A 27,872-nucleotide genomic window follows, 5' to 3' on the forward strand; every position below is an offset into this window, starting at 1 on the left:
AATTAAAAAAAACTCAAGTCTTCATTACTACCAATAACTCTATCATTAGCAGTAAATAATTCTGAACTTTAGATTACATGAAATGAAAAACATAGTTCGCGTCATTGCCACATTATCTTTATCAAAGAATGCTTGAATCGGATAGTTATAAAAATTACTGGCAACTAATAATACACTCTAGGACAAAAAAGACCGGACACTTTAATATTTGCTGGTATTTTGCAAAACATTATTTTCTCATACAATATTATGGTAGCCATCTGTTGTTATGGAGACGTGTATACATTGTTGATTGTTTTTTGGTTTATAAACAAGCCATTACAACCAAATATTCCAATTTTGCTTTCGGAGTCTCAGCTATAACAATTTTGTCTCAACTATTTTGTGCTTCATTATCGTTATCATTCGTTATTTCTTTATTTTTACATTTTCTGAGTTTAAGTGGAGTTGTAACATTTGTCTTAAAACAAGATGCGACCTGAAGATGTGGCTCGAGCTGTAGCCCTTTACGATGATGGACGCAGTGTAAGTTACATTGTAAATGTTATGAATATGGCTAGAAGCACAACCCATGATGCCATAAAACGGTATAGAGAGACCCTAGAATATACCAGAAGACAAGGTTCGGGTCGTCCAAGAGCTACAAATCCAAATGAAGACAGGAGTATGGTGTTGAGAGTTCTTAGGGAGCGCAACCTTCCAGCTACTAGTGTAGCCCAGCAATTTGTTAACATGCATGGACGCCCAATTTTGGCCAAAACAGTTAGAAGGAGGTTGAAAGCAAGTGGACTGATATCAAGTAGACCTGCAACTGGTCCCAGACTTCTCAGGATGCATCGAGTTGAACGACTGCGTTTTGCAAATGATCACAGGGATTGGAGAAATGGACAGTGGAGCTGTTATCTGTTCACCGATGAGTCCCGTTTCAATCTGTGCTCACCTGATGGACGTGAAAGAGTTTGGAGAAGGAGGAGAGAACGATTTTCACAGTGTTGCACTTCCGAAAATGTGCCGTATGGAGGTGGTGGAGTGATGGTTTGGGCAGGAGTGTGTACGGATGCTCGTACAGAGTTGGTTTTTGTTGAAAATGGAAGACTAACAGCTGATAGGTATATAAATGAATGTTTGGCTGATCATGTTGTGCCATTTGGCCAATTTGTAGGCGATAATTTTGTTTTAATGCATGCCGCATATTGCCCATGCGGTCGGAGGTTATCTCCAAGAAGTGGGAATCCATGTTCTTCCATGGCCATCAAGGAGTCCAGACATGAACCCAATTGAACACGTGTGGGTCATGCTGGGACGGCGTGTTAAGAATAGACGACCGAGATCAGAATCGTTACAAGAGTTGAGGCGAGCACTTGGCGAAGAATGGGAACTTATTCCTCAAGAAGACATTGCTAACCAAATTGAGAGCATGCCAAGACGTATGGATGCAGTTATTCAAGCCAGAGGGGATAATACCCGTTACTGAAAAGAGTTTTTAATGTTTAAGGCACCATAAAATGAAAAAACAGTTAGACCAAACGATGCCATAGCTATACGCCCTTTGTAATTTTTTGTAAATTTTATCATCAGAGATTTTTTTTCAAATGTTGTCGTATAAGGTGCTAAATGAAACATTATTTTGTTTAAATGGGTTTTGTCTCATTTTGAAATAATTGGCAACAAAATACAAGCAAATATAGAAGTGTCCGGTTTTTTTGTCCCAAGTGTGTTTTAAGTGAAAAACTGATTGGACGATGTCGAGGGTCCAGTAATTTATTTTCCCTGTCATATAATACTTACAAATATGGTATTAACCACTTAGTTTTGGAGTATGTTTTAAAATCGATGTGCTTTTAATATCTTCAAAACAAACATCACTTTTATCTGTCTGTTGTGTTCTGCATTTATTATTTTGGCGTATAGCTCATGTAGTTTTTCATTAGATTTCTTGCATAAGTTAGCAAAGGAACGGTGCAATTATGGTTGTAATTAAAGAGCATTATAAACAGTACAAGTTTAAAACATTTCACAACTGTAATAATTGTAAAAATATGACATTTAACTTAACTTCTCTTTTACCTACTAGATTTAAAAAAAAACAAGACAAAGGGTGGTTGCATGATTTATTTTAGCTGAAATTACTACCGAATATTACTCATTATATGACAGAATTATAATTTTCAAATTACTAGTACTGAAATGAACATTTTATAGGCTATCGAAACATGTAGAAAATGTGTTAGGAAGGAGTTGAAGATATAAATAAGTACTGAAATTTAGGCTATACTTTAAGGTTATAATCATTTCGGAAATGTCGGCAATTGTGTCAATAAAACAGGAGGCAGCAATCACTAATATCACTTATATATATATATATATATATATATATATATATATATATATATATATATAATTTGAACTTGTAATGGAAATTACGGGAAAACGGCTGGACGGATTTTAATAAATGAACCCTCATTTTGAAACTCGGAACTCAAATTTTTCGGAAAAATAGTAGTTTTCAGTGAAATGTCAATTTTTAAACATAATTTTCCTATTTTCCAAAATCCATCTGTCGTCAGTTTTGAGAACTAGCTAATAGCATTCACGGCCGACTTGATATTCCCTTCGCTTTTCTGTAAAAGAGAAGCGAAGCGAGCATCACGTCGGCCGTGTTGCATTTCAGAATAAAACAAAACACATACTACAGTAAACAATATTACACGAAGGCCATGATCTTCATGAATGCTGACATCTTTAGAGCTCAAATAAAATTGGTTATTAAAAACTTAACTTACTAAAAATAATTTACAGGTTCGATTCTGTGGTGTGTAATTTTCTGGGTATAGCTGTGTATTGGATATTAAAAACTACAAAACTTGAGGTGGTTTGATGACATTATTACCATTAGAAATGAAATATTATTGTAGTTAATGGCATGATGTGACTATTTTTAATTAATTATACATATTCATGCTATATTGTTGATATGAAAGTGAAACGTTTTGGATTTATATAAGTAGATGTATAGAATAACTTAAATTAGATTTTGATTTCTATATTTTACTGAGTGGCGGCTATATAGTATATATAGTATATGTTACTGAAAGCTATAAAGCTTACGTAAGATAATAATATTATTAAAAATCAAATATTTTTATAATTATTAATCAAGTGGGATTGGGTCTTTTTCATATATTTAATGGCGGTGTAGTGTAGATATTTATATGCGTGGTTATCTTCAGTATTGGCTCGAGAGAGAGTATCTTTCATTGCTATGGAAGCAAGTAACTTTCCGAATGTCTGGTATTCTTCATTGAAAATAAATCTGAAAAATGTTTATTTGAACGTCTAATGAATTTAGTTTGCAGCATTTGCTGCACAAGCCACTAGTATATATATATATATATATATATATATATATATATATATATATATATATATGTGTGTGTGTGTGTGTGTGTGTGTGTGTGTGTGTGTGTGTGTGTGTTATTGAACAGTTTTGATCTGGGGCAGTATCGAGCGTTTCAATATGAAATTAAAAAAAGTGGATTTGCCCTTATTTTAGTTGTAATTTGAAATCATTTTTCATTTCACGAACTCTCTCCTTTCTTAGAACGTGAGAATCTTACATATCCTGAAAATCAGTCTTCTCCATATCATTTAAATGTTAATTAATACTGAAATCATTTGTCATAATGTTGGTGGAAGCCAATATTGAAATTTCTATTCAAAATTTGGCTATAGTATAACAATTTTCGGACTTTTCATCTTAATATAGGCCCTATGCAACGTTTTACTACATGTCATATATTTCTTACAACATTCAGGTCACCAGATTTATATCTATTAGGTGTTGAAAGTGGTCTCTTTCCGTCAATTCTTTCAATATTCCAATAGTATTTTTTGAATTTTAAGTAGGCGTATGTCTTCTTTAGTGAAGGATTGATTCCATTTTCTTAGGCATTTCGAACAATCATTTCCAATGATATTTTTAGCTGCTATCTCCTTATTACGAATAGTTGTTGATCTGTGAGCCAAGCCTGCACAAACATTTTTCTTGCATTTATTTTTTCTCCAGCTATCAGGATTGACAATTTCCTCTAGCATTGTTTGTTTTGTACATGAACTGTAAGTTTGATGAAGTGTATGTTGTTGTGTCAAATTTTCGAAGATGCCGAAGAATCCTGTAGGATGTGGATTACTTGGACCACTATATGCTGAGCATATAGTGTCCATATAATTGATTGTGTTTTAGGTCGCTGTAGACTATCTGGTTTACTGTTGCATGATTCTGTGCACCAACCTCCACGAAATAAGCGCCCCATATTCCATGACCGGACACGGCGCACCAAATTGTAACCCGCGCACTGGGATGTAGTTTCTGTATAACGACATCAGGCCGTTCAAACTCTAAAATTCGAGTTGTTTGTCGGTTGATGCACCCATCGATGTGAATTTGGCTTTCATCTGAAAAACATATGAGCCCTTCAGAGCAAAAGTTGTGTAAGTCAAAATTGGGTAATGAGATTTAAGGTAAAAATTCTGAAAAATACAGCGCAAAGTAACAATTTATATGTTCTTATTGCTATCCACTAACTACTAATAGCTTAAATAAATTGAATATTAATTGCTACTTTGGGCTTTATTTTACAGAATGTTTATTTTAACCCTCTTTACCCATTTTTGACTTACACCACTTCTGCTCTAAACGGCTCATATGTTACAGAAGAAATATGGATCCTGACACGTCATGGACAACACTGGTTTGAAATACTGTAATCTAGCTTTTTCATCCCATTCTGTTAGATGCTGAGTAACTGCAATACCAAACCAAATTTCAGCGATGTTCATCATAGACTACGCTTGGGGACTGTAACACCTGTTGGAGAAGTCGTCCATGATTCTCGTTTGTGATGATGGTTCTTTGGCGCCCTGTTGTCCCCTTTCGTTGACATAAGACTGATACCATATGACGGAACTTGTCAACGACAGCTAACATTGCTCTGTTATTTGGTGCCTCATTAACTCGCTCGTCGTACTTTTCTTTAACGTGAAGCAAACTTCGCCCATTACGACGTCCTACTCCGTATGATCGGAAATCATGTTCCACGTTAAACACCGTGTCCTCTGCTGTGAGAACCATAATTTATTGCAGAAGTCAACACAACACTGAATTCACAATAGGTTAAACTATTATATACAATAAATAATAAATAATTCGTTACTAGGGAAAGTGGGCAGTACGTGAGCAATAATTTCGTTTGTCGTGTGTCGTTTGTTTAGACGCATACCGTACATTATGTTACTGTATAATATAACTTATTTTGTAAGGATAATTGGGATTTCCCGGTCTTTGATTAAGTCAAAAACCTTGATAGAACTTATATTTAACCCTTTTCGGAGTAGTTCAGAGGGCCTAATTATAAAATCCACTTTCCTCATGTCCACGTTGGAGTCCCCTGGGAAATTTTAATATGCGAAAGAGAGAGTGGTTTGCAGAAAGCAAAGGGAAGCAACTGCATTTGCCTTTCCCACGAAAAACTGCAAACCTGCGATAATGAGTTTTTCCACGGTAAAAGATTCCGGACATAAACTATTCCCCCATTCGGATGTCCAGGAGAGGGATGCTGAGGAAGAACACATTATGAAGTAACCCAGCAGAGAGAAGAAAAAAAGATTGGGGATTGGAACATGGAATGTAAGGACTCTTCTGCAAGCAGGAAAATTGGAAAACTTGGAAGATATCAGATATCAGAAGAAACAGAGTGGATGTGATGGGAATATCAGAAATGAGATGGAAAGATAGTGATGAGTTGGTGAGAGATGAATTTAGGTTGTTTTATTCAAATGGTGAATGCAAAGGAAGTGATGGTGTTGGTGTATTATTGGACCACGTGTGAAAGCTAAAGTGATATCAGTGCGTCAGGTAGATGACCAGGCGATATAATGGAGAAGTTACAAGGGAAGAAAATAGACTTAGTGATAGTGGAAGTTTATATACCACATAGTGGATTATCAGACGATGAAGTAGAAGAAAGTTATGACAAGATAGAAGAGATAGTTGAGAAGAAGAAGAAGAAGAAGAAGAAGAAGAAGAAGAAGAAGAAGAAGAAGAAAGGAGCATGCGTAATCATATTGGACGACTGGAACCCATTTGTGGGAGGTTAAGAGGGAAGAACAGTTGGAAAATATGGATTGGGAAGAAGAAATTACAGTGGATAATCGTCCACACCTGTGGAGTAACGGTTAGCGTGCCTTGCCGCGATACCAGGCGGCACGAGTTCGATTTCCGGTCGGGACAAGTTACCTGGTTGAATTTTTCCGGGGTTTTCCCCTCAACCCAATATAAGCAAATGCTGGGTAAGTATCTATCGGTGCCGGAACCTGGACTCATTTCCTCGACATTATCACCTTCATCTCATTCAGATGCTAAATAACCTAAGATATTGATAAATCGGCGTAAAATATCCTACTAAAAATGACAGAGAATAATCTTTGGTAAATTTTTGTAAAGGAAATGCAATGATTGTTGGAAATACATTATTGTACAGGAAAGATTCCGAAATAGCTTAAAAATGCGAAGACTTTACCAGGAGCAGATATTAACGCAGATCATGTTCTGCTGATAGACGAAGTAGATATTCGTCTGAAGAAAATAAGAGGAAGATAAATGACGAAGAAATTTGACATGAAAAACTGAAAAACGAAGCGGAAAGAAGAAAATTTGAAGGAAAGTTTGAAGAGATATTCGCTACACTAGAATCTACACCTGAGAATAATAATGAGTACTGAAGTGAAAGTAAATGGAAAAACATCAACACAGAAGACGGTAGAAAAAACTACAGGAAACTTAAAACGAACTAAGAAGAGAAACTGATAAGGCAAAGGAAGATTGGATGAAAAAGAAATGTAAAGAAATAGAGGATCTAGAAAAAAAGGAAGATAGCCTATGATTTAATGTACCGTAAAGTTAAATGTGTTTTGGAATGCACAAATAAGAAAAGCAAGTCCATGTGGTTGATAGAAGACAAATTCGGAAATGAAATAACAGACAGACCAGGAATACTGATCAGATGGACGGAATATTTAGAAGAGTTATGACAGGAAATCCTCCACATGACTTGGCTATAGAAGACGAAGCGGCAGTATCAAAGGACAAAAAGGGATTTTATGTTTTAAGACAACAATTTGAACTAGCCTTTACAGAAATGGAGAATGAGAAAGCAACAGAAGTTGATGGAATCCCCATTGAATTAATGAAATGCTTGGGTGAAGACAAGAAGGAAATTCTATCATTATGCAAAGTAATGAGAAAGGCGACTGGCCTGAAGATTTTATGGAGATAGTGTTGCTTCCAGTACCAAAGGAAAATAGTTCAAAGAAATGTAACGAGTTCAGGACTATCAGTCTGATATCACACTCGGCGAAGGTTTTACTGCGAATACTGAATCGACGTTTATATTCTAAGATGGAAGACGAGTTCTAAGAAGTGCAGTTTGGCTTCAGAAAGGGAAAAAGTAGGAGAGATGCAATTGGACTGCTACGATCAATCGGCAAAAGATATCTAGAGAAGAATGAAGAAGTGTATATAGTATTTGTGGATCTAGAAAAGGCGTTTGACAGAGTGGCTTGGAATAAACTGAAAGAAATCATAAATAAAATTTCCGTGCATGTGGTTGTTCAGTAACATTTATATGAAACACGGGTGAAAGTCAGAATAGAAGAAGAAATGTCAGAAGGAAGTGAAATAGGGAGAGGAGTACGACAAGGATGCCCTTTATCACTTAGCATGTTCAACATCTACTTGGAGGATTTAGTGAAGAACTGTTTTCGGAACATGAGAGGAGTGATCGTATGAGAAGAATAAAGTGTGTCAGATTTGGTGATTATATGGCATTGTTAGCAAAGAAGAAATGATACTAAGGGATATATTACTTGTGGTGACAGCTATGAGCAGTATGGGATGAAGATAAATGCGAATAAGACGATGACCATGGTTATAGGAAGAAAAGTAAAGAAGGTAAACTTGCAAATTCTAACTTAGGCAGAAGAGTAAGTGGACAGCTTCAAATACGTGGGATGTACTATAAACAGTAACAGGAGCTGCTGTCAAGAAGACAAAAGGAGGGTAGCAATTGCAAAGGAAAATTTTAATAGAAAACGGAGCATTCTCTGCGGACTTTTGGAAAGAGAAGTAAGGAAAAGACTATTGAAGTGCTTCGTGTGGAGTGTAGCGACGAAGTGAACAGAAGCGAGTAGAAACATTTGAAATGTGGATATGAAGAAAGATGGAGCGTGTGAATAGGACAGACAGAGTAAGACACAAAGCTGTTTGGGAAAGAGTGAATGAAGAAAGAATGTTGCTGAAACTGATCAGAAAGAGGAAAATAAATTGGCTTGGTCACTGGCTGAGAAGAAACTGCCTACTGAAGGATTCATTGAAACGAATGTTGAACGGGAGAAAAGTTAGAGGCAGAAGAAGATATCAGATTATAGAGGACATTAAGATATATGGATCATTATGAGAAGACAAAGAGCAAGGCAGAAAGTAGGAAATACTGGAGAATGCTAGATTTGCATTGAAAGACCTACCCTTGGACAGAACACTATGAATAAATGAATGGTTGTTTTCAGTAAGAGAATTTGTAAGAGGAAAGGAAAAGGATAAATACCTTTAGGTGGTCACATGGATCCAGTATCAGTGACTAAAAACATACAATTTTCATAAAAATCAACTTTGCCTTGAAAATCACACTTTATTCTATATTATTCTATATTATATCAGAGACAATTCTGTCCGACGTCGGGGTTGTATCCGGTGTGGCTTAGTGGATAAAGCATCAGCACGTAGAGCTGAAAACCCGGGTTCAAATCCCGGCGCCGGAGGGAATTTTTCTCCGTTCCATTACTCTTTCATCGAACACTTTATTCTGCTTAGAAAAGATCACTGAACTAAATTAAATTGTCCTAATAATTCATACATAAAGCAGTGTAAAGTGGGAATGAAATATTGACCGTGAGCTGAAGTAAAAGCTGAATACCAATAATCAATTATTTGTATAATAATGTACTTTGATAGAAAATCAAGATATTTTCGTCCCTAAAATGAATCTTATAGTATTATATATGTTTCATTTCAGCAGCCACCGGCGTGGCTCAGTCGGTTAAGGCGCTTGCCTGCCGATCTGAAGTTGCGCTCGGGCGTGGGTTCGATCCCCGCTTGGGCTGGGTTTTTTTCCGAGGTTTTTCCCAACCGTAAGGTGAATGCCAGGTAATCTATGGCGAATCCTCTGCCTCATCTCGCCAAATACCTTCTCGTTGTCACCATTCTCATCGAGGCTAAATAACCTAGTAGTTGATACAGCGTGTTTAAATAACCAAATCAAATTCATTTCAGCATTATTAATCTCTACTGTACTCTACTGTAGAGACAGAGAACGCTGTCTCCAGTTGTAGCTTTCTACACCACCGATAAGTTGGAGACAAAGAATGCTAAGTCTAGTTAACCCGATAAGTTGGAGACAAAGAATCCTAAGTATAGTTAACCCTGTTTGACACTTCATTATTTTTAAATTGCCAGGGTGTTAATTCCAAAAAATGTAACCTCTTGAAAATAAGAGAATAGTAATTTGGTGGTCGAATATTATGACATTTATATTTTTAAATCTACCTTTAACTCAAAAGTCGATTTTTGGAATTGACGTTGTGTGACTCTAAGCCCTCCGGTACGGATTAAATTGGAACCGTTTACGAAGAATCTTGCCTTAAAATCAGAGTACCATTTATAGATTGTAAGTCCACTGTGTGCATCTGCACCAAACTTTGTTCGGTAATGCAGTTGCACATTAATAACCGACTGATTCATATGAAAATCAAGCACACGAAAAGCTTTTCTGTCCTCTATTGCAACCATTTAGCCTCAACAATGAACAATTTTTTTTATATGCGCTATTATGAGACAGTGTTACTAACAAGAAAAACAGTGTTGCCACAACTAATCATTCTGAGTTTCTCTTTCCATTGGTGCTATTTTCATGCACCTCAGATTCATAGAATGTATGTTACATGCATTCAAACCGGAAATATCTTTTGTAGGAGCCTTGTATATAAAATATTACTGAATATCTCTTCCGAATTTTCTATGTCTTCAACGCTCTATACATTATAATTAGTTTGTACGGTGAGTCGTAAACGAAGAAAGAACTAACACTGCCAAGCTATGCAAACGTTACAAAGTCAAACAATCTAATCAGCTACGAAACTATTTGCAAGATTGGACGTCAAATAAAATATGACTTGTCTTTAGTGGTGAGAAGGAGAGCGACTGTATGAAGATAAGTTATCATAGATAATCATCAAGCATAATAATTCATGAAGGTTATTTTAAAGACCACAAATATTTTAAAAAAAGTCGAAAGATGTTGAAAGATATCGATGGGATCTTCGAGGTCCAAAAATGGTTTACGAATCAAAGTTTGAGTAGTGATATTGGTTACCATTAAAAACTATTTTTAAAATTTTAGGAAATTAAGAAAGACAATAATAGAATATTAAATTTATGTTACATGGTGAACATATTTTTAATATACTATGTACCTTACTGAGAATAAATTATTTACTGTTAACTTATACAAACATATTTACTTCTTGATTGCAAGTATTTTTCCTTTATCTGAAAATGCAGATGGATTATATTTCGTGAACGTTGAGTTTTCATAATCGAATAACTTTACGAAAAACAAGCGAACATGTCTCAACATGTAAATTATTCCAACTCTGTCAATTTTATTAATCTCTCATATACACACAAATAATTATATTTTTCATATTCAATTAAATACTCTTATTATTTCATATGTTCTCTGATCCATTTCTTCAGGACAGCAACGTTAGTATAGACTCCAGGATATCCTGCTAGTGCACATCCATACCCCCAGGATACAATTCCGACGAGCTTTTTTTGGAAAACAAGAGGTCCACCTGAATCCATATAGCATGAATCTCTGCCGCCTCTAGGCCATCCCGCGCATATCATTTGAGGAGTGAGGTCATGGTAAGAAGAGGCACATTGACGGTGGTCTATGATGAGGATCTCAACATGATGTAAATTGAGAGGTGAATGACCTCCTAGTTCAAGATATCCCCATCCGCTTACAGTGACGCAAGTTCCAACATCAGGAACAGTTGATGCCATGGCAATTTGTTGAACCGATTTATCGAAGTGGAATGGTTTCTCTACCTGAAAATTCACAGTAAACACACAGCGTAGCATTTAAAAATAATATCAATTTTAACGACGAAATTTGCATCATGCTAGTTGAAAAGTTTTTTTTTTTCAAAACTGAACATGTCCAAAAATTACAAAATTTTGTTATAGCCTAAATCGATTATGGTAGATCTGATATTGAATTAGAGTTAAATTTATTTTGCAAAGAAAGTGAATTTATCCCATTGAAACATAATTGTAAATATTGATTTTTACATGTCCATTCTGTTCAGTTGTTCCAGACATTTTTTCTCAAAACTGAACATCTTCAGTAATTATTGTATTGCTTAATAAGCTTTTTGAAAGCAAAATAGTACATCTCCAACTTAGTTCTAACAGTTGTTCAAATATCCCGCTATTTTCAACTATTGCCAATGAGTGATCAAGGTCATTTTAGAGCATTTGTGCCTTCCGAGAATGGGCTACAAAAATGTAATTATTTCAGCAATCTGCGGCATCGCGTTTCTGCGAATTTTAGTCAGATTGCATTGCATTGTAAAGTATAGCTCTTTTCGAAACTATTATAATGAATGTTTCTGTCGGAGAAACGAGCAGTGAATCAAGAAAAAAAGGAAGATCAAAATCTTTGGCAGCACAGAAGGGAAAACATGAGAAGTACGGCAATCCTGATCCTCAACTAGTTCAGTTAAAGCAAAAACCGAGATCATGTTCGCACAACAGAATGTAAAAGATTGTGAATATGAAGTGTTCAATGTATAATATTATTAATCGATATTACTATTAATAATTAATAACAACAACAACAACAACAACAATAATAATAATAATAATAATAATAATAATAATAATAATAATAATAATAATGTGAGTGTTGTGGTGTAGTGTGAAGGTTTTAGTTCCTCACCACTAGATGGCACCTCGTATTAGTTATTACGTGTTTACGTTAGATGGTGCTGTATATTTTGTTTCCCTCTATGCCCAATAGGCGGCATAATTGAGCCTTGTCTACCATTGGGTCCGAGATTAACCAGCCTTATTAGTGTTAAGACGAGCTATCTGATTGGCCGGTTTAAAGTCTAACGGATTTTCTTGTTTGGCTTGCCGAGCTCGTTCTTGGAGAAAGAGTTGACGACCAGACTTCATCGAGGAAAGTTGATCACGAGAGTTCATCGAGGAGAGATCATCACGACAGTTCATTACGGAAGTTCATCACGAGAGTTCATCACGAGGAGAGGTCGAGGACAGTACCTCTGAGAGAGGACTTGGTTGCAGGACGTCGCAGAAGAGAGTTGGTTGGGGTTCCCCCGGGAGAGGACCTAAATCCAGGATACGTCTGAGAGAGTCTGACTACAACTCGGGTGTTGGGGAACAGTCGACTGGACGTTTCCGCAGACAGGTATTCCTGCAGTGGACTTGGAGTCCGGAGATATCTACGCTTGGGGAACGGGCCGTGAGCGCGCCCGCTCACATTGGAGTTCGTGTCTTGCTGAGTACACGAAAGCACGGCTTCGTGTATACGAGAGTGATCCGGCGGCTACGTACTGGGACGGATTGGTGTATCCGTTCAGAGTGGAATCCGCTGGGAGTGAATCGCTACGTCGGAAGAAACGCAGAAAATTGTGATTTGGAATCACAATGTCTACGGATGGTGTATAGACTACGCGGCATCGGCTTAATTATTATTTGTCATCTATTCGCTCCCCTTGTAACAACGAGGCAACTCGGTAGAAGCACGATCCACGGACCGAGGGAAATTGGACATGAGGCAACAGTGACAGGATGGAAAGCTGGGCACTGAAAGCTAGGACTCAGATACTTACGTCACAATAGTGGTAGCATGAACATTTCGTTACTTCGAGTTGCTTCTTTGAAGTCAGAGCGAATATATTTATTAATCATTTATGTATTTTGTTCCATGATGAATTGGGAGCTTACAGCCAGCAGTGGCGTCCATTTGACCGTGTACTGAGCCATGGTGCAATGGGTTCCTGTGGTTTGTTTGCTGCTCATCATGGTGGTCAGGTGACCTTAGATTATGTGGTATTTCCTGTTGATTGTGAAAGAGTTGACGACCAGACTTCATCGAGGAAAGTTGATCACGAGAGTTCATCGAGGAGAGATCATCACGACAGTTCATTACGGAAGTTCATCACGAGGGTTCATCACGAGGAGAGGTCGAGGACAGTACCTCTGAGTGAGGACTTGGTTGCAGGACATCGTAGAAGAGAGTTGGTTGGGGTTCCCCCGGGAGAGGACCTACATCCAGGATACGTCTGAGAGAGTCTGATTACAACTCGGGTGTTGGGGAACAGTCGACTGGACGTTTCCGCAGACAGGTATTCCTGCAGTGGACTTGGAGTCCGGAGATATCTACGCGTGGGGAACGGGCCGTGAGCGCGCCCGCTCACATTGGAGTTCGTGTCTTGCTGAGTACACGAAAGCACCGCTTCGTGTATACGAGAGTGATCCGGCGGCTACGTACTGGGACGGATTGGTGTATCCGTTCAGAGTGTATAGACTACGCGGCATCGGTACCCCGATGTCGAATTATCCACGGGACGTCATACACCTGTATCACGAGTCGTTCATGGATTGTCAGCGGTATGTTGGAAATATGCTGCCAGGTAGTGGACTTCTATTCAAGCCGCAGTAGTACGTTTCGGGTTGGTTACGGTGCGAGTGATACCGAGGTATGTACTCAGTTTGATGGCAGAGGTCAAAGTACAGTTGCCCCCTTTGTGGGAAAAGACATGTGCGTCAGCGAGACAAGTTTGTGGTTATTGGAACTATGTGTTCGTCATCATCAAGATTGGACCTCTTGTCTTATTGTAGTGTTCGCGGGATTTTCCCCAGGACTCATTAATCATCCTCTCACTGATTCTAGTATAGTTAGATGTAGCTCTCATTTTAGTATAGTAATCTGTATCACACTTTTATCATTGCTAATTTTTAGTTTCTCATTTAGATTAATAAATCATTTGTTAATTGTTAATGGCTTAATTATAATTTGTCATCTATTCGCTCCCCTTATAACAACGAGGCAACTCGAAGGTGCTTCGGTAGAAGGATGAACCACGGACCGAGGGAAATTGGACATGAGGCAACAGTGACAGGATGGAAAGCTGGGCACTGAAAGCTAGGACTCAGACACTTACGTCACAACAGTGTAATGGAGAAGAGTGATTTGTGAGTGTCTGGTGGATGACTGTGGCTTACATATCTAAGAGAATAAGCATGTTAACTGAACTCTTACTTAATTTTGTGAAAGAATGTAAAATCATTAATTAACACGAGTTAGTGTTAATAATTAATAATAGTTATATTACGTTCATTTTTTTTTAAATTATACTTATCCATATTTTTATAGCAAACCTGAATATGTCCAAATGTTTTCTCGCAATTACTGGAGTGCCGTTGGACTCAATTCTCTTAAATTCATATAACGTATCATGTTCTCTATATACTTTTATTATGTAAAATCAAAATATTCTTTTGTTTCAGAAAATATACATTTTTTACTTCTCTTACAACATATAGTCAAATGGATATGTTCAGTTTTGAAAAAAAGTTCTTCAGAAAGAATGAGCAATTTGCCTTTATGCTGATATAACATACGGCACCTAATTAATACTGTTCAGCTGAACTACTGACTACTCGACTAGTAGACATTTTTTAGACATAAGACTGATCACAATTGATGTTTAAATAACTTTGTTTAATTTTCTACATCTACTTTGAACTTCATTCCTTCGAACAAGATTATTAAATTAACAATACATATTTTGTAGTTTCAACTATGTAGATTTTTCTTCGTTGTTCATTATGTGTTCCTTTAAAAATTTCTATTGCGTTATGCGGATTATTGACAGCACTTGTAACTCGGTAAACATATTTGAAATACGGAGTATGAGGTCAGAAGAAGCCACTGGTTAAATTATGAAATGTTAACGAAGATGAATATGATTATGATGTATATAATGAATACGATAGGTACTTTAATCTATTTTACACTGACCTTGAGTAGAGCGACGTCAAAATCAAAATTATGAAATTTCCGGTGTACAACTATCTTGTGAACTTTTCGAACAGTACCTTCTTCATGCTTATGACTGGTGCCAGCGCGGACGCGTAATTGGTTAGCCTTCATTCTGTAATGGGAAGAGTGAACAATGCTTTAGAGAATGTGTATTGCATAGAGACAATCCATCAGCTTTATGAATTTGCGAGGTCCTCCATGATGAGTACTGGCGACTCGATAGCGTTAGATCATCAATATCAGTTGAATTCTTGCGCTATATTCCTGCTCCAGAAAAATCTCTGATGACTTTATGCATTTCATTCAACGCGTCACTTATTTCCGTGCATCACACTTCAACAGAAATGAAAAAAACCGAAAAATTTGATCAATACTATTAGAACATCAACATTTCTAATTGTCACATGCAGTTTGTATGTGTTTTATAACACTTTATTTGCTGCATGCTCCATCACAAGTAGGATAAGGTTGCCTAATTCCGTGACATATTTAATAAAGTCTATATTTATGCCACAATTGTATTAAAAATTTTCAAATAACACCTAAATGACATTATTTGGACCTTTAGCTACAGTGTTTACAACATTCAGTGTCAACAGTTTCACAAGTTTGATATATAATATATGATTCTTCATTGTTATAGAATGGCTCCTAAATCCCTGACAGGGATCCAAATTCCGTGATAGTGGTTTCCTAATTCCGTGATACTAAAATAATCCTCACTAACTGCTCAGAAAACAAACGTGTATTTGGAAAAACACATTAAAGTCATGCTATATTATTTTAATATGGACTAAGCAAGAATTTACAACATATAAAAAGGGCCTAAAGTGACAAATTTCATATAAAATACTTGTGTAACTGTAGGAATATATATTACATATTAATATATTATAAACGAAATAAACTGAAAGTTCAATTCAGTACAAAATTAAATTTGAATAAATTGAATTATAACACAATTATTTCTCATTATTTATATTCCTAACAGCAGCAGTAATTAAGTTAAATATATGCTCTATTATTTTATTATAATTATAATTATAATTAATATTTTCTATAACTTTTTTCTATTATTATTTCCACGAACTATTTTCTTTCATAGACATTAATTTTCACAATTTTGTGTTGGAATTACTAGTGGAGTGAGCCAAGGAGGAGAAATATGAAAGTAAATCCGAAAATGGGAAAGCTCCTGTAGCATTGTTATTGTGTCATAATGTTTAAATAATCATACTCGTTGATTCAGCTGACTTTAATGTACAGTAATACATCATTTTTATAATGCAATATTAATCCTTACCTCAAATATATGTTTCTTCAGGAGCGCTCACAAGAGAAAGACAATAACCCCAAAACTTAGCTCAGCATGCTTCGCAATTAGGTCGTTACAACAATTTCGAAACAGCAGTACCTTAAAGACAATATACGAGGGGGATCCAGGAAATAACGACCGTTCGCGCATACCCGCCGCGCAGCTGACTCCCCTTCCTTGTTTGTAGGTCAACTGGCTTCCTTAACATGTGTTCTCATAATGTTGTGAGTACTGGTTGCAACAAGTCGCCATTGTGCATTTTGTGTTACTTCAAAATGAACGACGTGATTGATAATCCCGCCGACTGTGAGGTGAGGAGTGTGATTCGATTTTTGAATGCCCGACATTTGAAACCTGCAGAAATTTACCGGCAATTGAAAGAAGTGTATGGTGATACTGTAATGAATGAAAGAAATGTGAGAAAATGGTGCGAAATGTTCAACAATGGGCGAACAAATGTCCACGATGAAACTCGACCCGGACGCCCATCACTCATCACAGAAGACCTGAAGACTAAAGTGAACGACAGAATCTTGCAAGACAGGCGCACATCACTCGACGAATTGCATATTGTCTTTCCTGACATTTCTCGTTCTTTGCTTGGTGAAATTATGTCGCAACATATTGGCTACCACAAAATCTGTGCACTATGGGTTCCATGGCAACTGAGTGACCAACACAAAACTCAGAGAATGGCCTCAGCATTGACATTCTTGATGCGATATCACACAGATGGAGACGCCTTTCTTGATCAAATTCTGACTGGTGATGAGACCTGGGTGTCTCACAACACCCGAGAGACCAAGCGCCAATCACGTCAATGGCATCATCCCTCATCACCCAAGAAACCGAGAAAATTCAAACAGACTCTCTCAACACAAAAAGTCATGGCTACTGTCTTTTGGGATCGCAAAGGTGTTCTTTTGCTGGATTTCATGCCAAAAGGCACTACGATCAATGCAAATCGTTATTGTGAAACTTTATGAAAACTACGGCGAGCCATTCAAAACAAGAGGCGAGGAATGCTTTCGAGAGGAGTTGTGCTTCTTCACGACAACGCCAGCCCGCACACTGCTGCTTCAACTCGAGAATTGCTTGATCAATTCGGTTGGGAAATCTTTGATCATCCGCCCTATAGTCCAGACCTTGCTCCTAGCGATTTTCACCTTTTCACTAAGCTGAAAGACTTTCTGGGTGGTACGCGTTTTGGAAGTGATGAAGAGTTGAAGAAGACAGTGAACACCTGGCTTAATGAACTGGCGGCAGAAGAGTATAACACGGGAATTCTAAAGATAGTGAACAGATACGACAAATGTTTAAATGTAGGTGGTGAATATGTAGAGAAGTAAAGGAAGCTTCAGTTATGTAACAGACTTTTTTTTTCAAATAAATATATTTTTTTAATTATTACAACAAAACGGTCGTTATTTCCTGGATCCCCCTCGTATTTTGCCTATTTTCATTCCATTATGTCCTTCGGAATAATATTTTGGGGAAATTCTGCAGATAGTAAAAATATATTCTTATTACAAAAAAGAACCATTAGAATAATAGTTGGAGCAAAAGATAGAGAATCATGTAGATTATTTAAAAAAAAATAAGAGATTTTAACCTTAACAAATCAATACATATACTCTACAATAAATTTCCTCTTATGTAATAAAGAAAATTTTCCAACTAACTCAGCCATACATAGTATAAATACCCGCAGAAGAAATGATTTTCATACGCCATCATCAAATTTATCATGTTTTCAAAGGGGAGTACGTTACATGGCGATAAAAATGCTTAATAGTCTTCCTGAAGACATTAAGAATCATAGCTAAAACCCTGCATTATTTAAGGTAAAACTAAAAAATTACTTAATATCTCACACTTTCTATTCTGTAGATGAATTCTTGACATTTCAAAGTACTGTGTAAATATTATAATACTATTAAATGGTAAACATATTACATTGTATAAAATATTATTGTTATGAAGATATTAATTCTGTACATATTTCATATTTGCATTTTATATGTATTGCATCTTATTGTTAAACGTAAGAATTGGACAGGTTCTTTATTCTATGCTATAAAGCAAATGTAAGAATATTATGGAACGAATAAATCTATCTATCTATCTATCTATCTATCTATCTATCTATCTATCTATCTATCTATCTATCTATCTATCTATCTATCTATCTATCTATCTATCTATCTATCTATCTATCTATCTATCTATCTATCTATCTATCTATCTATCTATCTATCTATCTATCTATCTATCTATCTATCTATCTATCTATCTATCTATCTATCTATCTATCTATCTATCTATCTATCTATCTATCTATCTATCTATCTATCTATCTATCTATCTATCTATCTATCTATCTATCTATCTATCTATCTATCTATCTATCTATCTATCTATCTATCTATCTATCTATCTATCTATCTATCTATCTATCTATCTATCTATCTATCTATCTATCTATCTATCTATCTATCTATCTATCTATCTATCTATCTATCTATCTATCTATCTATCTATCTATCTATCTATCTATCTATCTATCTATCTATCTATCTATCTATCTATCTATCTATCTATCTATCTATCTATCTATCTGTCTGTCTGTCTGTCTGTCTGTCTGTCTGTCTGTCTGTCTGTCTGTCTGTCTGTCTGTCTGTCTGTCTGTCAAAACTTACTGGTCAACCACCTTTCAATGAAAAATAGCTTCTGCAGTCGACTGCTTCTATTCAAAAGGAGGGTAGTCAATAGAATTGAAAAGAAGACATTTCCTGGCATCTGTTAGGTATTTAAAAAAATTAAAGTCAGAGACCACAACTCCATGGCAGTCAATTGAAATTTTAACACGGGATTAGGGGTATCAATGTATTAGGCACCTTTACCCTACTTATACTGCATACTTTTGTGTTACTCATTTCCACTGATTATTTATTACATCTATAGAATTGCTGTGGCCTTTGATTTCATTGTGTAATTTTGTACTGCGTCAAAGCCTATGCTTTCATTAAACTTTCTTAAAAATCTTTAAATAATTAACTATACGTTCTGTTTTTTTCCACCGGTCATCTTCCACCAGGTTTCACAACACTCTGACGAAATTTGTCTCTATCTGGCGTCAAGATCACGCATTCCCACAATGTACGAGCCGCTCGCTGTTTGTATGCCTCTTCTGCACGCGCAAGTTTAGTCCTCTACAATTTTTAAACGGTGAAAGTAGACACCAAATTTTCCGTGATGTATTAGAACTGTCGTGAGGTTATGAATTAAATGAGAGATAGATATTCAAGCCCGTATGGGCTACAGCACGCGGCGGGCAGGTGAAACTGCGTGCGGACTAACTTTCTTCCCCTACTAGAATACACAGAAAGAAGGGTTGCGGTGCATGTATAGATTTAGTTGAGTAGCGATGCATAAACCAAGAATGAGATATATTGTTCTTAATATGTAGAAAAACATTGCTTTATTAAGAAATGAAGTGTTGAGAGGCGCTAAATAGAAATGATTGAACACAAATTAGAGCTCTTCTGTCACCCTTAATTCTTATATCCAGAAAATTTGCTTCAAGAGTTACAGCTAAGATTAACTAATCTTCCATATACTCCTCTACTGAAATACACGTAGCCTATAATGACAAGAACCTCTGTAGCTTTTACGATTTCTAAACTGTCAACTGCGTCCGAAGATTCGTAAGTTTGCAGCGAAATTTATTCTATTACGATTTTCAGCAGCACATATTGTGCGTAACAGTAGGTTTTCATGAACCTAACAAAGCCAAGATTAAGGACAAAGCTATTCCATCACGATAAGCGCCCTATGCTTAGATTTTCTTCTTTGAATAACATTTTGTGGGAGTAGTAAGGCTGGTTTGAAGCCGAAATCGAAGAAGATATTCTGGTCAAATTTTAACTCAAAAGGTTTATTTTCACGTACGGTAATAGCATTGTTATTATGAAGACAATGATGTAATATTCCAGCAGTTTCGGAAATTAAGTACGTGGACGCAGTTATTTCAAGTTAATCATTCCGTAATGGAACGTACAAATAACATTTCGTTATTCAAAATCATACATATGTAACATCTTCTGCTGTGAAATAATTGTATTGCATTTATTAAAATGTGTAAGAAAAAGTATAAAGAGTTATTGCATCTCGACTTTATAATGTTCAGCTCGGTTACCCTAGTCTTTTCGTCGCTCCTATTTTTATAGCATATAATATACTGCAGGCAGGTAGCAAGCGAAAAATCCGAGGTAATTTTGAATTTTGCAGGTTTGCCAACATTTGTTAATTAGCTGTAATATTCGAAATTTACACATTAATGTACTATATTTTTATCAATTCCATGACAATACACCGTGTCTGAAATGAAACCTACCGATAAAGATACGAAATAATTGTTTCCTTAATTGGGGGGAAAATATGTCACTATCAATAAATCTCAACATGTCCCCCTCTAGTACCACGACACACATCTAACCTGTATTCAATCTCTCTCCAGGCATTGTGTAACATCTGCGGAGTTACAGATCTTACTGTGTCGATAATCCTTTGACGTAACACTTGAAGGTTATCCACTGTGGTGTTGTAGACACGGTCTTTCACGAATCCCCAAATAAAAACGTCCAATGGTGTAAGATCAGTATTTCGTGGGGCCATACAATAGGACCACCACGACCAATCCATGAACTGCATAGTTGTATCGTTGTGGTCGTTCGTCGTGCTGCAATATCTGCACTTATGAAGAACATCATGAATGGTAGAACGAGGTAAATGAAGTTGACGACTTGCTTGCCTGACAGATTTCCGTGGACTTAGTGTGAATGCTTCACGAATGCCTTCGACGTTTTTATCCGACGTCCTCTTCGCATCCATTTTCTAGTAAATGTTTTTGCCACTGAACATTGGTGTGTCTATCTGGAGCTGCACGGCCGTATTTATCACGAAATCTCCGCTCAACTGTAACCGAAAACTTAAACTCTGCTAACAAATAACACCACTGCACTTCTTCTTGGAGCCACTTTGGAAAACAATCTGTGTATACACAAGAATAGGAATAACAGGTTCGCCAACTTCACGGCATAAAAACTTGTTGAGTTTCTATATATTTTAGTGCAAGCTGGCCGTATGTAACTTTTATGGATGTCTAGTTCATTTCTTTATCGGTAGGTTTCATTTCGGACACATTGTATTATCTAATCTAGGGGCTTTCCTATTTTTAACATCTTCTAACTCATCACAATCTATAACATCAATATTTTGTGCAGTACCACGGCCTCTTAGCCCGAAAAATCGTTGTTCCATTGTCGCCGACCGTGAAAGCCTATATGCTAAGATTAAAAGTTGTTCTCTATGAAACTTCATTAAACTATTTCAAAATTGCGTGAGGTACCATGGAAACGTTAGATCTATCAATAAATCCAAAGTAGGCTACGTCTAATGAGTGAGAAACTTATCGAAAACGTGTATTGCTGAATAACAACCCTTCTCACATTTTAGGTCATAAATCGAGAATTACTGGTGACATGCAAGGTGCTTCACGAGGATTTACCGTCCCTTACGGACCTTATTTCAGAAGACATTCCAAGCAAGAAATGTCATATAAACATTTGTCCTATTTTCAATATATTCAGAATTACACTAATTTAAAGTTGTTTGTAAAATACAGTACCATTATTCTTGAGTTTAAAGGGTAAAGGAAAAATTAAAAATAAAGAATGAACTATTCAGGAGTATCATTCTTTCAATTAGTTAGTATTCTGAAGATTAACATGTATTGAGAATTCCATAGTTGCTTCGTACAGATTTTTTTTTTTTTCATTTTAACTTCAAAATTAAGTTTTGTTACGCATGTATCACAATAATTGTTACAAATCACGCCACTCTTGTAAATTCTTTAAGAATGTACATTAGGATGCATAATTAAACCGTAAAGAATCCAGTTCTTAAAGTTACATCCTTTGTAACAATTTTTGTGATAAGTTAGTGAAAATGGTATCATTTTTAGATAAAAATGGAAAAATAAAATCTGTACAAAGCAATTAACAACACTATTTTAACTTCAGAACTCTAGTCAATTAAAGAAATGATATTCCTGAATAGTTCATTCTCTATTTGTAAGTTAATATTCGTTTACCCATAAAACTAAAGAGAAAAGGCATTTTACTAAAAACTTCGAATTAATGTAACTTTGAAAATATTGAAATTAGGACAAATGTTTATATGATATATTATTTTGCTCAGAATGGCTTCGGAAATAAGCTCCGTAAATGACGGTAAATCCTCGTGAATCACTCTGCATACATATATAATTTTTTTCCAATTTTCATATAGATAAAGAGAAAAGTTAATTTAATTATATAAACAAATAAAATATACATATTTTTCCCCTCAATATTTTAAAAGATCCATTAATGTAGGTATCTAACTTCTCGATGTCTACAGACCTAAAAAATTGTAATTTTTGCACATGAGATACTACTGACGAATAAGAATTTTGCAAACATAACACATACTTTCACAACACAGGATGCACGCTTTTTTGACATACTCTAGTACCGTTTGAGGATAATTTCCTTTGTACCTAAAGCAAAACACAGGGGGAACATGTTATAATTCGGTACATTCATTCATTCATAGTTTTCTACTCAAGTACAGGTCTTTCACTGCAAACCAAACTTTCTCCAATCTTTCGTATTTTCTTCTTTCCTGTTTGTCTCAATATACTGTATTTTAATGTCGTATATCATCAGACATCTTCTTACGTTCACCATTCCTTTCAGTGAATCCTTCAGTCGGCAGCTTCTTCTCAGCCAGTGGTCTAACCAATTCCTTGTTACCTTTCTCATCAGTTTCAGCATTATTCTTTCTTCACCCAATCTCTCCAAGACAGCGTCATTTCTTATTTTGTCTGTCCATTTCACACGCTCCATTCTTCTCCATATCCATAATTCAAATGCTTTTAGTCGATTATCTTATCTTCGTCGTAATGTTCATGTTTCTGTTCCATGCAATTCCACACTACACACAAAGCACTTCAATAGTCTTTTCCTTAAATTCTTTCCAAGAATTTCGCAGAAGATGTTCTGTTTCTATTAAAAGCTTCCTTTGCCATAGCTATCTTCTTTTGACTTTCTGGCAGCATTTCATTTTACTGCTTATAGTACTTCCCAAATATTTGAAGCTGTCCAATTGCTCTACTGCCTCATTTCGAATTCGAACGTTTAGCTCCTTTAGGTTTCTTAAAAATAACCATGGTCTTCGTCTTGTTTGCATTTATCTTCATCCCGGCTGGCCTTCTATGCTCAAGGTTGCGGGTTCGATCCCGGGCCAGGTCGATGGTATTTAAGTGTGCTTAAATGCGACAGGTTATGTCAGTAGATTTACTGACATGTAAAAGAACTCCTGCGGGACAAAATTCCGGCACATCCGGCGACGCTGATGTAACCCCTGCAGTCGCGAGCGTCGTTAAATAAAACATAACATTATTCATCCCACACTGCCCATAGCAGGCATTATCCTCCTCGAGCATATCCTTTTGTATCGGCTCCTTTGCTGCTAACAATACCATAATATCGCCATTATATCTTATGCATTTTATTCTTCTTCCTCCTACTACCACCTCTTTCATGTTCTAAAAACAATTCTTCATGAAATCCTCCAAGTAGACATTGAACAGGGTAGGTGTTAAAGGATATCCTTGTCGTACTCCTCTCCCTATTTCACTACCTTCTGACATTTATTATCCTATTCTGACTTTGACTCGTTTCACATATGTAAAGATTACAGAACAGCCTTCTCTTTTGCTAATCCACATCAGTTTCTTCCGTATCCCCATCAGTTAATTGCAATCCGCTGTAAAATGTCATTTCTAGATTCATAAATACTAGGACCTGTATATCCTTATTTATTCTTCTCTAGGTATCTTTCGCCGGTTTTTCGCAGCATATCAACCTTACATCTTATGGAGGGATATCAGACAATATTTCCTACCGATTCCATATTATTCCACCACTCCCGTTTTGCAGACAGAATTCGCTTCTGTCCGATGCCCCGACTAATATTATGGGTGTCATAACGGATCCTTTTCTAGGAACTGAGGTATTACTTTCGGACACACAGGCCATAAAGTAAAGTAATTTAGGAAGGAAAATGAAGGAACGATCTGCTGTATATTCCGCCTAAATATTGGGCGGAAAAGTCACCATTGAAGTGCTTTGCTTGATTGTGGCATTGGATGGGACAGAAACATAGATATTACGAAAGTTGGAAGAGGAGCCACTAGAAGCACTGCAAATGTGGATATGAAGAAAAATGGAGCGTTTGGAAATACACAGACAGAATAATAAATGAAGCTGTTCCAGAAAAAGTGGATGAAGAAAGAATAAAGCTTAAAGTGACCAAAGAGAGAAATATAAATTGGCTGGGTCACTGGTTAGGAAGAAATTACTTACTTAAGGATGCAATGTAGGGAATGATGAAAGAGAGAAAAGTTCGTGGTAGAGAGAGTCAGATGATAAACAACATTGAGAGAACAGGCGACCATTGCTTTAGTCTTTGTGAAAAAATCTGAATAGAAGCTATACTTGTGCCGTTTAATTTTCGGCACCCCGTGTTTTTTATTGATTTTCTTTCTTATTCCTTATTTATGTTACTTCCTGCTTTTAGTTTACCTTTCCTTTTCAATAGATGGCGTTGTTCTATCCGCCATTTTAGGTCTGATTGTTTATATGTAGGCTATAAGGAGCGAGTTTATTTATCACGTGATATTGGTTTTTGATTTTCATTGGTGTCTCTGTTCATATTTATTTTCGGTGATTAGCGTCCGTTTCCTGGTGGAACAGTTGACGCGAGTGGTGAGTCTCTGATCGACGCTCGAGGCGAGAGGTTGAGATACAGCCATCGGGGGCTGGAGTTAGTTAAACAGCGGCATTCGAACGAGTAACTGACTAACCGGTCTGGGGAAAGACGTGAACAGCTGGAGTTTGATGCCGATCTGGGATGGCGATTAACTACGCATGGGCGTGCCCTGGCTTTGCGGATTTGGAATTCTTTGATGATGGCTACTCGACGGTTTGAGGAAGAAGATTGGTACCTGATACCGAGACTGGCCTATCGAGGATTATAACAGGCTTGTCACCATTCGTGATAATATGTTTCTTTTTCATGAATATATATTCTTACTTTTCTAAAGGCTATTTGTAACTTGTACCTATTTAAAGGAGTCCTCTGACATTCGTCAGTTGTATATTTCCTAGTACTGGTTTCCTCTTTCATATTGCTAGTTTATTCTACATTGTTTAATGATAGAATTGTAGATCAGTTAAATTTACACTTAATTTCTGTTAAAGACGCTAATGCGATTCTCGTGTGTAATGGCGATTGTCAGATGAGCTTACATTATTCGGCAAGCCAGTCCCGAAAGATCAGTAGCCTTATGTTTGGGTTATATTTAGCTTTTCACCCGCTGTCTATTTGTTTTCTTATGGAGGTGTTCCCTTGGTCGATCATATTTTGTTAAGCTTTTCTTATATATATATATGTATATATATATAAATTTTGCAAATCTTGTGTAATTTTTAAAATTTCTAAAACCTAGTTGTTTTTTCTCTTATATAGTTTATATTCTTGTTATTACCTGAATTTTAAATTAATAAATGTTATCAGGTAATCTATTATTTGTTGTAAGTGTTTTATTTGTTCAACCTCACCTGTACGAAACAATCAACCTTATTGTACGGTTGACGGCGGGGTTATTCTATCCATTGAGGATAGCCGTTTCATACTTACTCCTTCACACAGTGAGCAGCCGTTACTATCCAATGCTTGCTGAGAATTGAGCCACCACAAAAGTGTCCTCGGTAAACGTGTTCTATTGAAACCTGAAAGTGGTGAATAATGTGATTAATAAATTGGAGGATCACACCATCCTCACTTAAATGTTAAAAGTCAAACCCTTATTAATTTAAAATGTAAGTTCAATTTATTCGAATTTATGATATCCATCCTCAGTCACACTCGCAGGAAATCATGCAGGGAAACTTCAAATTATTAGTATTTGTTCTATTGCTTTCTATGACAACCCACTCTATCTACAATTGATAAGCTAACATAAGCTCAATCTTTATGCATGTATTTGACCCATAGTTCCAATTTCACTACACCCTGGCAGTAGTTTTCCGTAGCTAAAAGGAATTGAGTTACACTTACGTGTCGACAGAGGCAGAGGGATAAGTGATAAACTCATTGCCAGAAACGCCGCCTATTAAACAATTAATGTATTACTTTAACGCGAGAAAGGAGAAATTTAGCCCAGAGGTTCTAATTTAGGCCTGAGTGTCTGTAACGTGTCGGAAAACTCTAATAAGGGACACACTGCTTGAAGTCTCTCCTGGAGGACTTTCGTTTTGTGTTTTGAAAATTACTGTCGGCTCCAGAAATCAACTTTACATTTTTCATAATTGATATTATTTAATACTTCTATCCCGCCCTCACCACATAATAGTGAGTGATGAGAAAATAAAATACCCAGGATGGATCGAATATAGTATTGCTGCCTTATAGTTGGTAGTCGGTTCTACTAATTATAGAGTAAAAAAACCAGGATTAAAAGTAAACTTTTCTTCCTAGTTGGTGTACATGCATCAAGTCATCTTTCTGTGCATAAAAAGAAATACACAATGCTAAATGGCCCAAACTCACGGATGGAAACATAAGTAAACTTAACAGCTAATGGAAACGACTATGATTAGGGGAGAGTAGGGTAGGTCCGGACACTTAAGGTTTTTCTTTTATATTGACTTGGTTTTATGTTAACGAAAAGAACAAAATCTTTAATAACACTATTCAAGAATCATAAAACAATATACGTGTACTGTTATTGATGAATAGACATTAATAATCTGAGGAAAGGCCTATTAATAAATATACATTTTGCCTAGTGATTCGGATATTGGCGGGTTGTACCGGACAGTCAAATAGTTTTAAAAAAAAGTACAACAGATGGTATGAATTGAAAAGAAAGAGTTATTGCACTTGCATACACTTGTCACACTCATAATAAAAGGTCGCATTTTCTAAATCTGCACACTTTTCATGCGCCCAACCCTTGCACTTTTCACACTGAATCCAGTCTTCTTCAAAACTCTCACCACACAATATGCAACAAGTCACACTGGAAACAGAAGCCTGAACTGATGTTGAAGATTGATCCAAATTTAGAGTTTTTGCGAATTTCCGGCGTTTTTTCTCATCCTTTTTGTTCTTTTGAACCTGTTTCTCATCCAGCG

General features: G+C 36.3%; 1 protein-coding gene across 1 annotated transcript in view; it reads right to left on the reverse strand.

Annotated features, from left to right (window-relative positions):
- Window positions 1-10,834: 10,834 nt before the first annotated feature.
- The window catches only part of LOC138698946 (trypsin-7-like), a 48,953-nt gene continuing 31,915 nt past the window's right edge, over window positions 10,835-27,872 (reverse strand). The window contains exons 3-5 of the mRNA XM_069825144.1: window positions 26,374-26,465; window positions 15,231-15,363; window positions 10,835-11,227 (exon numbers count right to left, since the gene is read on the reverse strand). Coding sequence (XP_069681245.1) covers window positions 10,835-11,227; window positions 15,231-15,363; window positions 26,374-26,465 — 618 coding nt within the window. The remainder of the gene's footprint in view (window positions 11,228-15,230; window positions 15,364-26,373; window positions 26,466-27,872) is intronic.

This window comes from Periplaneta americana, chromosome 4 (assembly GCF_040183065.1).
Source record: "Periplaneta americana isolate PAMFEO1 chromosome 4, P.americana_PAMFEO1_priV1, whole genome shotgun sequence".
Lineage (NCBI taxonomy): Eukaryota > Metazoa > Arthropoda > Insecta > Blattodea > Blattidae > Periplaneta > Periplaneta americana.